The 14,176-nt window shown below is 39.1% G+C and overlaps 1 protein-coding gene and 1 long non-coding RNA gene across 22 annotated transcripts in view; one reads left to right on the top strand and one right to left on the bottom strand.

The window, feature by feature from the left end:
• Positions 1-14,176, bottom strand: part of KDM4C (lysine demethylase 4C) — a 440,224-nt gene that overhangs the window by 39,885 nt on the left and 386,163 nt on the right. For 18 of the 21 annotated variants that reach the window (XM_086685236.1, XM_086685237.1, XM_086685231.1 and 15 more), the window contains 2 exons: positions 4,939-4,989; positions 2,509-2,679 (listed from right to left, as the gene is read on the bottom strand). In XM_086685236.1, coding sequence (XP_086541362.1) covers positions 2,509-2,679; positions 4,939-4,989 — 222 coding nt within the window. The remainder of the gene's footprint in view (positions 1-2,508; positions 2,680-4,938; positions 4,990-14,176) is intronic. The other 3 variants (XM_086685245.1, XM_086685247.1, XM_086685248.1) reach the window with 1 other exon arrangement.
• Positions 2,616-12,240, top strand: LOC147574805 (uncharacterized). Its single transcript, XR_015243543.1, has 2 exons — positions 2,616-2,733; positions 11,795-12,240. It is a non-coding gene; the product is annotated as an uncharacterized LOC147574805 (long non-coding RNA).

The raw sequence follows: 14,176 nt of genomic DNA, 5'->3' as shown, positions 1-14,176 counted from the left end.
CCCAAAAACCATGAGATCATGACCTGAGCCAAAATCAGGAGTCAGGCATTCAACCCACTGGGCCACCCAGGTGCCCCTATACCTTTTCACATCTTGTAAAAACTCAAAAGATTATATAATAGCAGATGATTATAACTGATTTCTTCCTGCAGAAAGTATCTTTTCACACCAACTGAGGCAGAGGCAGAGGCAGATGCTAGCCCCTCCCTCCAAGGCTATAGTTGTGATCTCTCTCTCTCTCTCACACACACACACACACACACACACACACACACACACACACACACTGCTGCTCAACCTCAATCCTTATCAAATATGCTAAGTGACAGCTAATCAAGCTGTAAAGAATGTTGTTTCTTCATTCTCATTGACTTAAATGCCAAGGTGGTCCTGAACAATCCTGTTCTTCTCACGGCACCCACATAACTTAAGATCATCTTTGTATGAGGTTCACAGACAGAGGAAAAAGAAGGTGTAAAAGGAGAGACTTTTAGAATTTCAAAAAACTTCCAGGATCACAGACATTTTACAAGCTAAAGACATTTTAGGAAAGCTTAGAACATGTTGGGTATATGGAGACTTTGGAAGTGAAAGGGAATTTAGAATTCATTAAACACTATCATGGATAAAGACCTAACTACTTGCTCAGGCTGGGGATTGGTACTCAGAAATCTTCCATCCCACCCTGCAAAGTCTCCTGGACTCTACCAGCTCAATGGTCACAGTCTGCACAAAAGAAAGCTAATTCTGAAGTGAGAATGTAACCTGGACAGGCCAAGGCCTCCGTCTCCTGCATCTTCTGTGCCTTGCCCTTGCACATCCCTTCCTCTCCTTTCTTCTCAGGGGTTAGGAACAGAGGCTCTGGAGCCAGACTCTGGGATTGAATACCTTTTCTGGTATTATTAGCTATGTGTGACCTTATTATTAGCTATGTGTGACCATGGGGAAGTTATTTACCTCTTTGTGCCTCAGTTTCCTCAGCAGAAAAATGTAAACAATAGTACTGCCCAGTATGTAGAGTTGTGAGGATGAAATCAGTTCAAGCACAACACATTCTTAAAGTGGTCCTGGCCTGTGGTACATGTTGGTGTCAGCTCCTTACTAACCCTGTCAAGTCTCTTACTCATTCTTCCAGACTCAACAGGTAGTAATTTGCTTTTGGTTCATTTATTACATTTCTCACATGGTATAGAAAGCACCCATTTACCAGCCTGCCTTCCTCTAGACTGAGCAGGAATCACACATTCTCATTATCTTTCCCAGCACCCAGTGTTGGCACACAGCAGGCACTCAGTAACTGTGGATTGAGTGCTTCAAGACATAACTAATTCTAACAAGGAGAATGTGTTACCTAAGGGCTACTGGTTATGAATGGCAACAGCAATGCAGTAAAGTGAAGCTCTAGGTAGAATTCTGCAAAGAAACACAATTCACCCTGTTGGTGTATAATCAAGTCCTGGGATTTTTTTTGTCTAAATTCATTTGCTTTAAAATCTTTCAAATAAGGTCACTTTGTTTACATATTTGCCCCTCTTAATGGTACAGAGAAGTAAACACAACAAAGCTAATTGAATCAATGTTACTTTTGCCCCAGGAGACCAAGATTCTGAAAATATTAATGAGCAATCTCCTATGGTTACGTTCAATTATCAATTGCACATATAATGCATAATTATTAAAGAATCATTAAAAAAATGCCCTTCCAAGTACAAACAAGAGCAAAGCATCAAGCAGAAGTTACAACTACATTATTGAGGCCTGGCTCCCCCAAAATAACATTTCTCTTAAATATAGAAAGGATAACAAGATGACCACTGGACTAACCCTGGTCTCAAGTATGTGATTTTAGCTCAGTTTCAAAAAACCTTTTGTGGAAAGTATTCTTCTCATGAAACATGCTATTAAAAAGAAAGCCCATGAGACACATTTACGAGTTCCTCTAAATCCCGAGGTGTTTACTGAGGAGACAGAGGAAGGAGAAGACAGACAGACACGCATATGCACACACCTACTCATCCTGTATCAGACCAGTTAAGAAGCTCAGTAAAATTCAGTCTTTTTCCTAAGTGACTTTTGTTATTCCAATATGAAACATCCACAGATGTTTCTGTTGGATCACAGATGTCACTGTCAGGTCAGATTAATAAAAGCCATATTTCCAGTTAAGCATAAAGAAAAAGAGGTAGTAAAGGAATTCAAATATGCTAATTCTCTGTAACAGAAAAGAATAGGTGAATTTGCATTTGATGTTTCCTAGCCACATACACTTCTCACTTACTTAAAGGAATTTGGGAAGATGAGTCAAAGTACACATGGCTACTATTTAGAATGAAAAACACTAGGAACCTCCTGGAAAACAATTCTTGTCAGTGCCAAAAAGCACACCTGAGTTGAATATTAAGTGAAATGAGTTACTCCAAAAGCCGAAAGAAAGATTGCTAAAAGGTTCAGCTAGTTTAGTTATACAAAAAGTAAACTGGGGAGCAGATCCCCCAGGAATTTACTCACCACTATATCCTCAGGGAATGTGTCTCTGCTGAAGGAGCCATCATCAAACACAACCTCATAGAAGGTCTGCGATGTCACAGCGATCACTCTGCAGCTGTAATACCGGGTGTTCCGATGCTTCGTGATGACCGTCTGCCCCACAGAGATGCCCTTCTCGCCAGCCTTGGACTTCTAACAGAAGAGGTACACAAAGATGAGAGAAAAGAAACAGGAGAAAGGGAAAAGGTAGGAACAGAAAAGAAAAGATATTTATTTAGAAAAAAATAATTCACATGATTATGATATATATTTTTAATTTTTAAACTTTTTATTGGGGAATAATTTCAAACTTAAAAGTTACAAGCATATGAGTAGTACAAAAACACCCATATACTCTTGACCCTTTTACCCAGATTCACCTATTGTTAACAATTGATATTTTTAACATTTTACCATTTCTGTTTTTTGCATATTCTGACTCTATTTTATATATGTGTGTATTTACACACACAATGTTTACATATGTAATTCCTATGTTTAGAAAATACACAACTGACACACATATATATCTATACACACACACGCACACACACACACACACACACACACACCATCACAGGCCTTTTACTCCTAAATATGTCAGTTGTGTATTTTTTAAGCATAGCGATTTGCCTTCACATAACCACAACAGAGTTAGTAACTTTAGTAAATGTAACATGGATGCAACTTATGTTCTAATTTTGTCAACTGAGCCAATAATGATCTTCAATCCCACCCCTACCCCCGCCCTGCCCCTGCTCTCCAGCACAGGGTCCTGGGGAGTCAGATACTGCTGCTTCTCTTTAGCCTCTGTTAATCTGGAACATTTGACTGCTATGTTCTGCTATGTTAATCTGGAACATTTCTGCCTCTGTTAATCTGGAACATTTTCACAGCCATTCTTGGTCTTTTATGATCATGAGTCATACTTCTGAAGGACACAGTTCCCCTTCTCCCTTTTTTAATAGAGCATTTACCTGATGTTTCCTCATGATTGGATTCAAGTTATACATTCCTGGCCAGAACACCACACAGATAATGTTGTATTCTTCTCAAGATATCACATCTGGCAGAACATGATGCCTGTCTGCCTCTCAATGGTGATGTTAATTTTGATCCTAAACAAACTGTAGTCCAATTCCTCCATGTTACAATCACTATTTTTCCCTTGCAACTAATCAGCAATCTGTTGGAGAAACTTGAATGCCATACAAACATCCTGTTCCTGTACACATCCGCTCAGGTTTAGCACCACTGACGAGTTGTTCCTGATCTGATCTTTACTATGATGGTAGTGATATGCCGATTACCGCTGCTCTCACACTCCCTCCACACTTAATTGCTGGCACTTGGCACCTGTTAAGTAAGAGGCTCTCACTCTCCCCACATTCTGCTCTTGTGTGGCAGGGGAGGAGGGAAGGCAGAAGACTGCAGAAATGGCCAAGGGCATAGGTCAGGGGCTATGAGGGGAAGAAGGAAGGAGGGAAGTTCCTTTGCCATCGTAAGAAGTCAGGACATTATCCTGTGGGCCTAAGGAAGCTACTGAGAGGTGGAATGAATAGAAGAGAAATGATCTAGGTGTGTATGGCTATAGGTGGAGAAGGTGAGTGGGGAGCTTATCACAATGGGCCAGGTGGAAGATAAGCGCCTGGAGTAAGGCACTGAGGACAAAGGTGCTCACGATTTGGATGGAGGGGTGACTCTCTCCCAACAAGTGTGTCCCTACAGCCTCCTACTTGTAGAGTGAGCTCTGCCATCTAGTTTCTCACATGCCTAACAAAATAAAAGGGTATTTTTCTCCTTGATACCATTCCCCAGTGACTGTTGGGTTGGTTGGGGAAATTTTCTTTGCCTTTTGATGTAGTTAGGTAGATGTGTAAACATCTTGACAAAGGACAACAGTAAGAAGGCTATAGTGATTTAAGTGCACTACGCTTGAAGCAGACATCATTAATAGCTAGGCCAAAGTATGTGACATACACCAAAATAATTACCTAGTTTCCTGTTTCATTCTCCACCCAACCCCTTTAAATATATCTAACTTCTCAAAGTAAGAAGAACGACTTAGATGTAGTTAGTAACGAACACGAGTGAAAGCAGTTTGCAGTTACATAACTCCAAAACTGGGCCCACAAATGCTCCTAAGGACTATATAGGCTTCAGCTAACTGTAGGGGGCGACATGACAGCCTGTGTGGCCATCCACAGTGGCCCTTAGTGACTTCATGCTGGCAACAATTTCTGTAGATGTTGTGATCTCTCTGTCATACTGACTTAAAAACACTCATGGTCAGGATTGCAAGTATTATATTTTACTATGATATTAGTTCCTGTGTGCATATCTTATTAAAATTGGAATTAACCCTCTAAGGAAACAATGATTTGGATTTGAATTCTAAGCTCTGCTACTTACTAGCTGTGTGATCTTGGGATCTTGAACCTTTATCAGCCTCAGTTTGTTCATCTGTAGGAGGGATAATATTTACATTAAAGGTTTGCTACAAAAACAGGATAAAGTACATAAACTACCTAGATTCACAGGCAATTGGTTCTTAGCTACTGTTAACTGGTTTTATTTTTGTTAAGTGGAGAACATACATAAGACCCTAGCCCAGGTTAATCAGCCACTCTTCTCTGCTGTCCCTCAGTACTTGGCATGTATGACTGTGCAGCACCCTTATTTCACACGAGTGGCTGAATCCAGTCCCATCACTGTTCTGCTCTTTACCTCATCCACTTCTGATTCTAACTCTTGTCAAACATGGGCACAAAGCTATGGTCCTTAGCAGGGAAGGCGTGTAAGGTGGCCTCCACCCCCCACTCCCAACCGTCTTCAAGTCCTGCCCAAATGACACCTTCTTGGACTGTTCCTCCTACAGCAGGGCAAAATCCATGCATCAGCGCCAGGCCTATATGTCTTTTGTTCCACAGCACCCACCACAGTATGTACAACACTGTTACTGCTGGATGAGTGATGAATGAATGAACAAGTGAATGAATGAGTTTTTAAAGACGACTGAATGAACTGTAAGGATGGTTACAGACACATTTTCATAATAGGAGTGGACTAATTCTAATCATTCATGGTCCAGAAAAGGGAAAAGAGAAACAAAGGGGAGTTTCAGGAAGATGTTCCTCTTTCTTGGAGTGCATAGGCATGTATATGAGTAGGGGGAGGGAATAAAGAAAGTTTATGGTGAAATTCACAGGGTCTGGAAAGTGGAAGTGGCCAGTCATGGGAAAATAAAAGTGATACAGACTTGATAGAGAAAAGGTTGACTCTACACGCAACCACCTTCTTCCTACTTAGGACCTGAAATTTATGCAAACTGGCTGGTTGGAAAGATGGCCAGCACACAAATTAAATACATAGCCTTCACCCAAGTAAAAATTTCCGTGAGCTTCAAGCATGACCATTTTGTAGGGAGTAGTAAGGAAAACAGATTTTTTCCATAATGCTATTGTTATAGGATTTCTGATTTATTTTTGTAGAGAAAATTTATTGACAAGAATTCCCCATAACTGATTATACATTCTCAAAAATATTTCCTGTCAGAAAAGCCCAAGGATCTATTGATGTTAACAGGGAGGCTCTATCAGATTATAGAAATGGCTATCGTATTTTGAAGATTAGTACACAGGCTAAGGCTGAGAAAGTTAAATTTCCTTCAAAATACACTAAGCAGAAATGAACAAACAGTTGTTTAAGGAAAAAAAAAGCACAGTTTCTTTTAAAGAAAGCTAGAGCCAGTTTGAAATGCTGGGGATGTGAAAAAAATGTTAAGTAAGAAATGTTATAGACATTCCATGAAAGCATCAGAGAGTTCCTGGGACACAATTATATAGGTAGAGTTACCAATACATGTCCATATACCTTAGTTAATTAAATTCTCCCAACAACTCTGTGAGGTAGTTGTTATTTTCATTAAATAGATGAAGTAACTGAGGTACACAGTCAAGGGACTCTTCCAAGATCTCAGAGATGGTGAGAGGCTACAGTAGGGCTCAGAGGCAGGCGCTCTCCTATAGCGAGTGCCTTGGTATCATCAACCAGGAGAAGATACATAGACAGAAATGAGAGTATAAATAAAACCTACCATGGGTGGACCCAATGGAATTCAAACAGTTGCCTAAAGAAGTTACATTTTCTTTTGCTTTCTTTTCTGATTTATCGAGCACCTCCTCTATTCTACACACCCATTGAGATACTTCTCAGCTAAGAAACCATTTAACCACCCCAGTATATTCAGTATGCTCCCCAGTATACACAGAGTTGAATCCGTAACTTGGATTTGAAGCCTATATGGAGACGAAAAATGTATAATGTATAATGACATGCTGTCCATTTTTCTCCACGTACACATGACACAGACACACTGTGGTAAGATGCAAAAATGTCCATACATCTTCATTCCTTCCTGTTTTCACATCCTTTGCAATGTGACCTTGCAGCTCTTCCTTTCAAGGACTGGACGTTATTTCCCCACCCTTCAAATCTGGGCTCACCTTGTGGCTTAGCCTGCCTCAGCCAAAAGAATACAGCTGAAGTAATGGAATGCCAATTTAAAGCCTTTGCTCAAAAAGCCTTGCACACTTCTGAGGCTTCTTTCTAGGGGCTCTAGACTGTCATGTGAACAAACTCAAGTTATCCTACTGGAAGATGAGAGATCACATGGACCAGAGCTCAGGTGCTAGACATGAACCCAGCTAGGAAAAGGCAGGCTGTTCTGTAGCTGACCACAGATGAATGAGGCAATCAGCCTGGAACAGAAGAGCCACCCCCCTGAGCTCAGCCAAAATTTGTGACCTACAGAATTTCCAGCTGAAGAACTATCATTGTTTTAAGTCACTACATTTTGTGATGGTTTGTCACACACACACAACTAAGAAAAAAGAACAGTAAGAAAAAATATACTAAACTGCTAGCAGATATAACTCTAGGTAGTGGGATTTTGTTTATTTGCTTCTTCATGTACTTCCCTGTACTTTCCATTACATATTTCTTTAATTATTGAAAACACTAAATGTAATAAAATATAAGAGTTTTTGTAAGTTTCTAAGTTCTTTAAATGACAGCCAATCCATAGTCAGGTCTACTTAACTGAGATGCTCAAAAAAAGCTGAAGCCAAATTATTTAGTAAGAAAAGACTACCCTCATCATTTATCTTTCAGTTAAATAAGATGAAAGAAGGGCCTCAGGAAATGATTTGTAAAGTAGAATGATACACAAATTTAGTTATAAAATTTCATCTGACTTTTTTATATCTCCCTATATTTATGCCAAATGTGATATAACAAAAAAGGCACCTTTATTTTGTTCTTATTAACCACTACTGATTCCTAAGACATGCTTACATGCTTCAGTAAAATGAATAGATTTTGTTCTCAGGTTTGGGGTTCTATTTAAAAAACAACAACAACAACAACAACAACAAACAACATCAAAACAAAAACAAAACCCCTCAACAAATCTTTTTCTACTTATTGCTATACCTGTCCTCTCCATCATACTAAGCCACCTCTAAGGGGCAGCACAAATAATAGGATGTTGAAGTGTTTTCTCCCCCTGATACTGTATTGCCCTTAGGAGTGGGCTTAGAAAGGAAACAGGCCCTTATCACATAGCTCTCTAACTTTTCTGTGACTCTACTGATGTTTAAATAAATGGCCACACTTGAAAGAAAAGATGGCTAACTATCAATGACCACAACCCAAATAAGGAGAAAAAGGTGTTTCTAATGCCTGGCCTGGTTCATCAAAGGCATTCCAACATCAAATAGGCTAACTCAAAAAATTTAACGCTGGTGTTGATAAAACAGGATGAAAGAAATCATCACTGCCTACCTGATGAGTACACTATAGTAGTAAATCCTGAGCCAAAGAGTCAAGAACCAGCTGGCAAGCAATGCAAAGAGGAAAAGCAATGGAAGGATGGACATGGAGTAGAAAAAAAAAAGAAAGTGGCATTTAAATAAGCAGTTACTGAGTGCTTGTTATAAGTAAGGCACCTTGCTAGGCACTAAAGATTAAAATACAAGAAAGAGAGAGTCCCTTCTCTCAAATAGCTCACAGGCTAGTAGGGAAGACAGACATAGCTCACCAAAATGCAAAGTATTGAGAATGCCCAGATGAGGGCAGGAAGGGACCTTCACAGGTTTCACTACAGGGAACATCTGAACCAAGTCCGAAGGAGCCAGGAGGCACTCTTGCACACATGCCAGGAAGGCTATTTGAGAATGGAGTGTTTGGTGTCACAAACCTCTGGCCTTTACCACCTTGTCAGCCTGTGGGCACCTACTCAGAATAATGTTTTTAAATGTATAAAATAAAACAAGAAAAGATTACAAAAGAAACAAATTATACTGAAATAATATTGAGAAGTAAATTTGTGGTATAATATCTTTGCTTCTTTAATAATGTATTAAATACTATTATCTAGTGGCAGACCTAATAACTTGATATTCTAATTTCAAAGTTGTGATGAACATAAGCAATATTTTAAATCTCTGTTACAATGGTAATATGGTTTCTATTGTGGACAGAGTCACAGAAACTGTTAATGCCACCGTGGCCTCAAAACTAACGGGAATTGTTAAATTCTCACTAGAGTTAGTGGAAAACAGTGGTAAATCTTTCCTCATCCTTTAATAGACAAATTTTCCTTGATACTAAAGTATAAAAAAGAGTTTATCACCTGGAATATGTAAAGGCACAGCAGCCAACCTTCTAACAGCCTTATAAAAAAATCACAACAATATTACTTACATAATATTGTGCTTGTATATAGTGAGATAAAAGAACACAATAGCGAAATGAAAATCAATGAAGGCATTTCTGTGAAGGGTAAAGTTATGGAGACTAAAACGGGTGTGACCTAAACTGACACAGGAATCTAACTTAAGTACTGAGGCTGGAATGTACACTGCATTCTCAAATATATTTCTCCCCATTGGGTTTTTGAGAGCAGAGAGCAGTTAGTTCACATAAGACCCCTAAAACAAGGACTCAGGGGGAAGGAGTCCTGTGTCGCCGAAGGAAGGAAGATTCCTATACTTTGGCAATATCTTCTCTGATCAGACCTGGCAAAGGCTTAGTTGTGTTTATGCCTTGAAGAAGGGTCACTCACTGTCTGACAAGGTGAGTCATGGGCAGAGATGTCATCTTGGGAAAATCCCTGACTGGGTTCTCCATCTATATAATGATGTTAATAAAGGGTGTAAATCCAAATACAATAGTGTATATAGAGCCAGCAACACTGGAGAGTTGAAGAAATGAAGTAACTTATCCAGCAAACCGGCCAAAAAGCACATTTCATTTATCTCCAGTAACCTTCTCAACTTTATTATTTCTCCCTAATTTCTATGATTTAATAACCCATGAGATATTATTATTATATTTTTTCAAGGTACCATTTTATAAAAATTCCTAGAGGGATCTGAGTAAATTAATACCCACTATTCTTCTTTTACCAAATTTCTGTAGTAGAAGTCACTCACATAAATTTGCCTTGTAATAATGAAAGCTTTCTTTGTAAAATTACAAGAGCTAGGTAAAAATCTTCTATCCGGAAAAACCCAAATCCCTGGGGCTTCATGAAGAAATAATTGCTCCAACAGGAGAAATGCACATGCGGACCCATAAAAATGTCACAAGTATTTAATTTTCTACACGTCTGTTTGTTCACGTGTACTTTCACTTCTTGTGCATTTTTAAGTACAAACATAATACAGTGGGAAATGGTGGTAAGCAGTTTCCCAGCAGATTTAAGGTCTTATTCATTTAAAATGCCTGTAGAAGTATAACTAACAGGCTGTAGAAGATACTGAGGAAAAACTAATTCTTTTCCATCTGAGTCATTAGCTCACCTCAGAGATCTTGTTTGGTAGGGAAGTGAAGAGGACTGAGACAGGAGAACCATCTTTAGATGCTCACTCTGTCCATGTAGGGAACTCTCAACAGGTAGGCACCACCTGCTTTCTATTCTGAATAATAAACAACTTACTTCAAAAACAGCAGAGAGCAAAGTTCACATCCATTAGACTGGTGGAGCTGGAGGGGTGTGGAAGCCTCCCACTGCTAAGATGGAACTTGACATGCACTCCTCCTAAGTCACATCCAAACTCATTAGTTGCTAGTGAACATGCAAGTCCCTGGATGCCTGCCCCCAGAAGCTCTGCCTTGGGCTTTTACATTTCAGGAGCTCTTCAGGCTTCAGGGTAAATCTGGAGAGAACTACAGGTTCAACAAAATCTCAATCATTCACAGCAGGCTCTGTGTGTGTGTGTGTGTGTGTGTGTGTGTGTGTGTGTGTAGAAATTAACAAGTTGATTCTAAAACTTATATGAAAATGCAAAGAAACTAAAATACTCAAAGTAATCTTGAAAGAAAAAACAATTTAAGAGGAACTATAACAGGGGAAAGGAGCAGGAAAATCACTGGCTCAATTATAAGGTAATAACAACTTTAAAAAATTACCTCAGATGGGACATTTTCAACAGAGAGAAGCAAGTATCACTATATGGCATTCTTGCCAATAAGGATTTTTGAATCTCAATTACAGCTGGTGTATGGGTTCAAAACAGCTAAAATAGATGCAAAAAAAAATGTTACCAGAAAATTCAAAGTAATAAATTAGACTAATTAAATGGTTATACAGTTTTTCCATGCCACTAAGAAGGAAATCCAGGTAAATAATGACACTATGTAAGCTAACCTAAGCTATAGTCTCAAGTTGGAAAAGTGACTACCAAAACTGCACAGTCTAAATAAAATGTCACACATGCTGTGACTCTGATGACTTGAAAGCTCTATATCTTTTAATGATTTGTGAACTTCTCTGAAGTGCCACTTCATCATCTGTAAAATGTATACAATCATAATACCAGGGAGGTGGTGACTATAAGGACCAAATGAGATAAATAGTTATATATAAAAGTACACGGTAAACTATAAAAGTCACTATACAAATATTAGCTATTATTATATTACTTTTATTCACCTTAGTCTGCATTGACACACTGCTCCCAACAAAGGAAGATAGTCCCCTTGAACAGAAGATAAAATTAGGGTGGCATAAGCAATTGTGGTTCTATAAAAACACAGTAGTTACATGAGCATGAGTGAGAGACGGGGAGAGAAAGGAGGAGAGAGAAGAGAGAGAAGGAAGAGAGAGGGAGGGGAAGGAGGGAAGGGAAGAGAGAGACACACAGTGAGAGGATGCACTAGATCTCAAAAATGCAAACTTCTTAGGTTTCGTTTGAAATTTCAGGAGAAATAGCCATAGGAACAATGGAAGAAGAACCAGCCAACAGCTTTCTACCACCCCTCATGACAGCAGAAGCACAGAATTTGCCTGGCCATCGCACCAGTGTTAAAATCTTCCCATTGTTAATCAAGAAAATGAACATCCATCTATCAACCTATCTAGTTTTACTTAAGTGCATCTCTGTGCCAAGCACTGTGCTTGAAAAAGATATGTGGGGTTCCTGTGGAGGCAGAAGGGATGGGAAAAAACTGAGAGGTTCTGTAGCAGGAACCCTTTCTTTTCCCCCCATGTTCTCTCAAATATCACCTGAAGGTAATCTCTGTGGTCCCTATAGCCTTGGCAAAAATTACTTCTCAGTATCTAGTAAGGACACCAGTCTTTACTCCAAACACATGATAAAGATATATAATAACAGATTTGAAGGTACAATTAAAAGGTGTTGAATATAAGGGTTGGAAATTTTGTATTTTCTTCTTATTCCTGAAAAATATATGAGGAAACTTAACCAAAAGGCTTAACTAGTACTCCAGGGGGTCAAACAAAACCAAAAGTAAATGATTAAGGTATCTGATGCCCACAGAAAAGAGCATTTCAATTCCAATTGCTTCCTGCCACAAGCAAAAGCTTCTGAGTGCCAAGTTATCTCAGTAATGGCTCAAAGAAAAATTAAAAGAATGCTTTATTTAAAAATGTAGAAACAGTAATTTCTTAAGTTTCTTCAGATACTACACTCTATAATTTCACTGACCTACTACACACAGTGTGGGATAAACAGAATGCATGGTATCTCACACACACACACACACACACACACACACACACACACACACACACACACAAAGCCAATTTCAGATAAAGAATGGAAAAAAAAAAGAAGAGCTGATTTGCAGGTGTGAGACTGTCAGACCCCAAGATGGCTACCAACAATTTATGGAAAGGAAGGGCACAGAAGTTGGGGTGTCCCCAGGCTGACTGGCTTCCTGCAAAGAGACCTCATAAGGGCTTTTTAGTTAATCTAGGGTTTTATACATCATGTTTGTTAAAAGTGGACAGATTATGTTGACCTAGAAAGTAACTTCTTAGATACAAACGTTGGAACTTATTTACTTGCCATTTCTATTGTTTGCAGTGAATAGTCTTAAAAAGCTACACTTTCATTGCATCTTGTTGGTATCTATGGATTGCATTATGACTATGGCATCTAATTACGGTACTCTACATGAAAGAATTGAGAAACCCTATCTCTTGTGCTTTACAAGATGTTGGAATGTCAAATACCCTTTCCTGTTGTCTGTCTGTTGACACATTCCATTTGTATTTCTCTACTGTATCCATAGTTCTTCATTCTAATACCAATGTTAAAATATGGGATTAGTGTCACTACCTAATTTTCTTCACAAGCTATCAGACAATAAAGCGTGCCTCAATTATTTTCTTTTTTAAAAAAGACTATAAATTGCTAAAGAGCTTAAAATTTTCTGGGTACTGAGATACATTAATTCTGTGGAAAAAGTGTGCAAGCATTTTACATGGAAACATACCTTACCCATGCTAAAAAGTGAAACCAGGTAAGTGGTCCTTGGAAAGGAAGACTTGATTTCCTCAGTATGTGTGGTCCTTGAAGTCGCCAAATTTCAACTGTGTCATGTAAATACTCCTTCCTGCAGTGCAAGCCTAGGTCTTGCTGACTGGCTCCCTGGTTCCATGCATGCTGTGTGATGGGGAAAACAGAGCCAAGGAGGAAACACGACACGGACAAGTTTCTCCTGGGGATTCTGAGGAGTCTGCTTTTGTGGTAAAAACCAAACACCTGCACCAAGATGCAGAACTTTCTTAATTTTTTTTTAAATCAGGATTTATTTGCAGTTTTACAAGGCCAGAATAAAAAGTTCAGCAATATATTCTTTTCTGTGAAGCCACATATTACACATTTTGAGAGAGATAAAGATAACCGAGGCTGTCAGATAAGAGATCTAATAATCAAAGCTCTATAGAGGGTAACTATAAACACTCATATTAAAAACACATGAGGCCTCAGTCCCACAGATGGCTTCAAAGTGATTTCAGGGGCTCTTTAGGCCCTCAGGAGTAAGTATTGCCTATTTGCAAAATAAATAAGGTGTCCCACACAATGTATGTCCTAACATTTTTCCAGTGCATTTGGTTGTTTCCAGGAAATATATCTGAGATAATGTTCTTTTACCCAACCAGATTAAAGGATCAGAAGTAAAAGTCTGGAAGGGCACCTGGGTGGCTCAGTCAGTTAAGCACCCGACTTCGGCTCAGGTCATGATCTCACAGTTCGTGGGTTCGAGCCCCGCGTTGGGCTCTGTGAAGACAGCTCAGAGACTGGATCCTGCTTCAGCTTCTGTGTCTCCCTCTCTC

Source organism: Puma concolor, chromosome D4 (genome assembly GCF_028749965.1).
Source record: "Puma concolor isolate L17-30 chromosome D4, mPumCon1.1.hap2, whole genome shotgun sequence".
NCBI lineage: Eukaryota > Metazoa > Chordata > Mammalia > Carnivora > Felidae > Puma > Puma concolor.
Note: the sequence above shows the minus strand (reverse complement) of the source record. Positions and strands in the feature narration are given on the sequence as shown.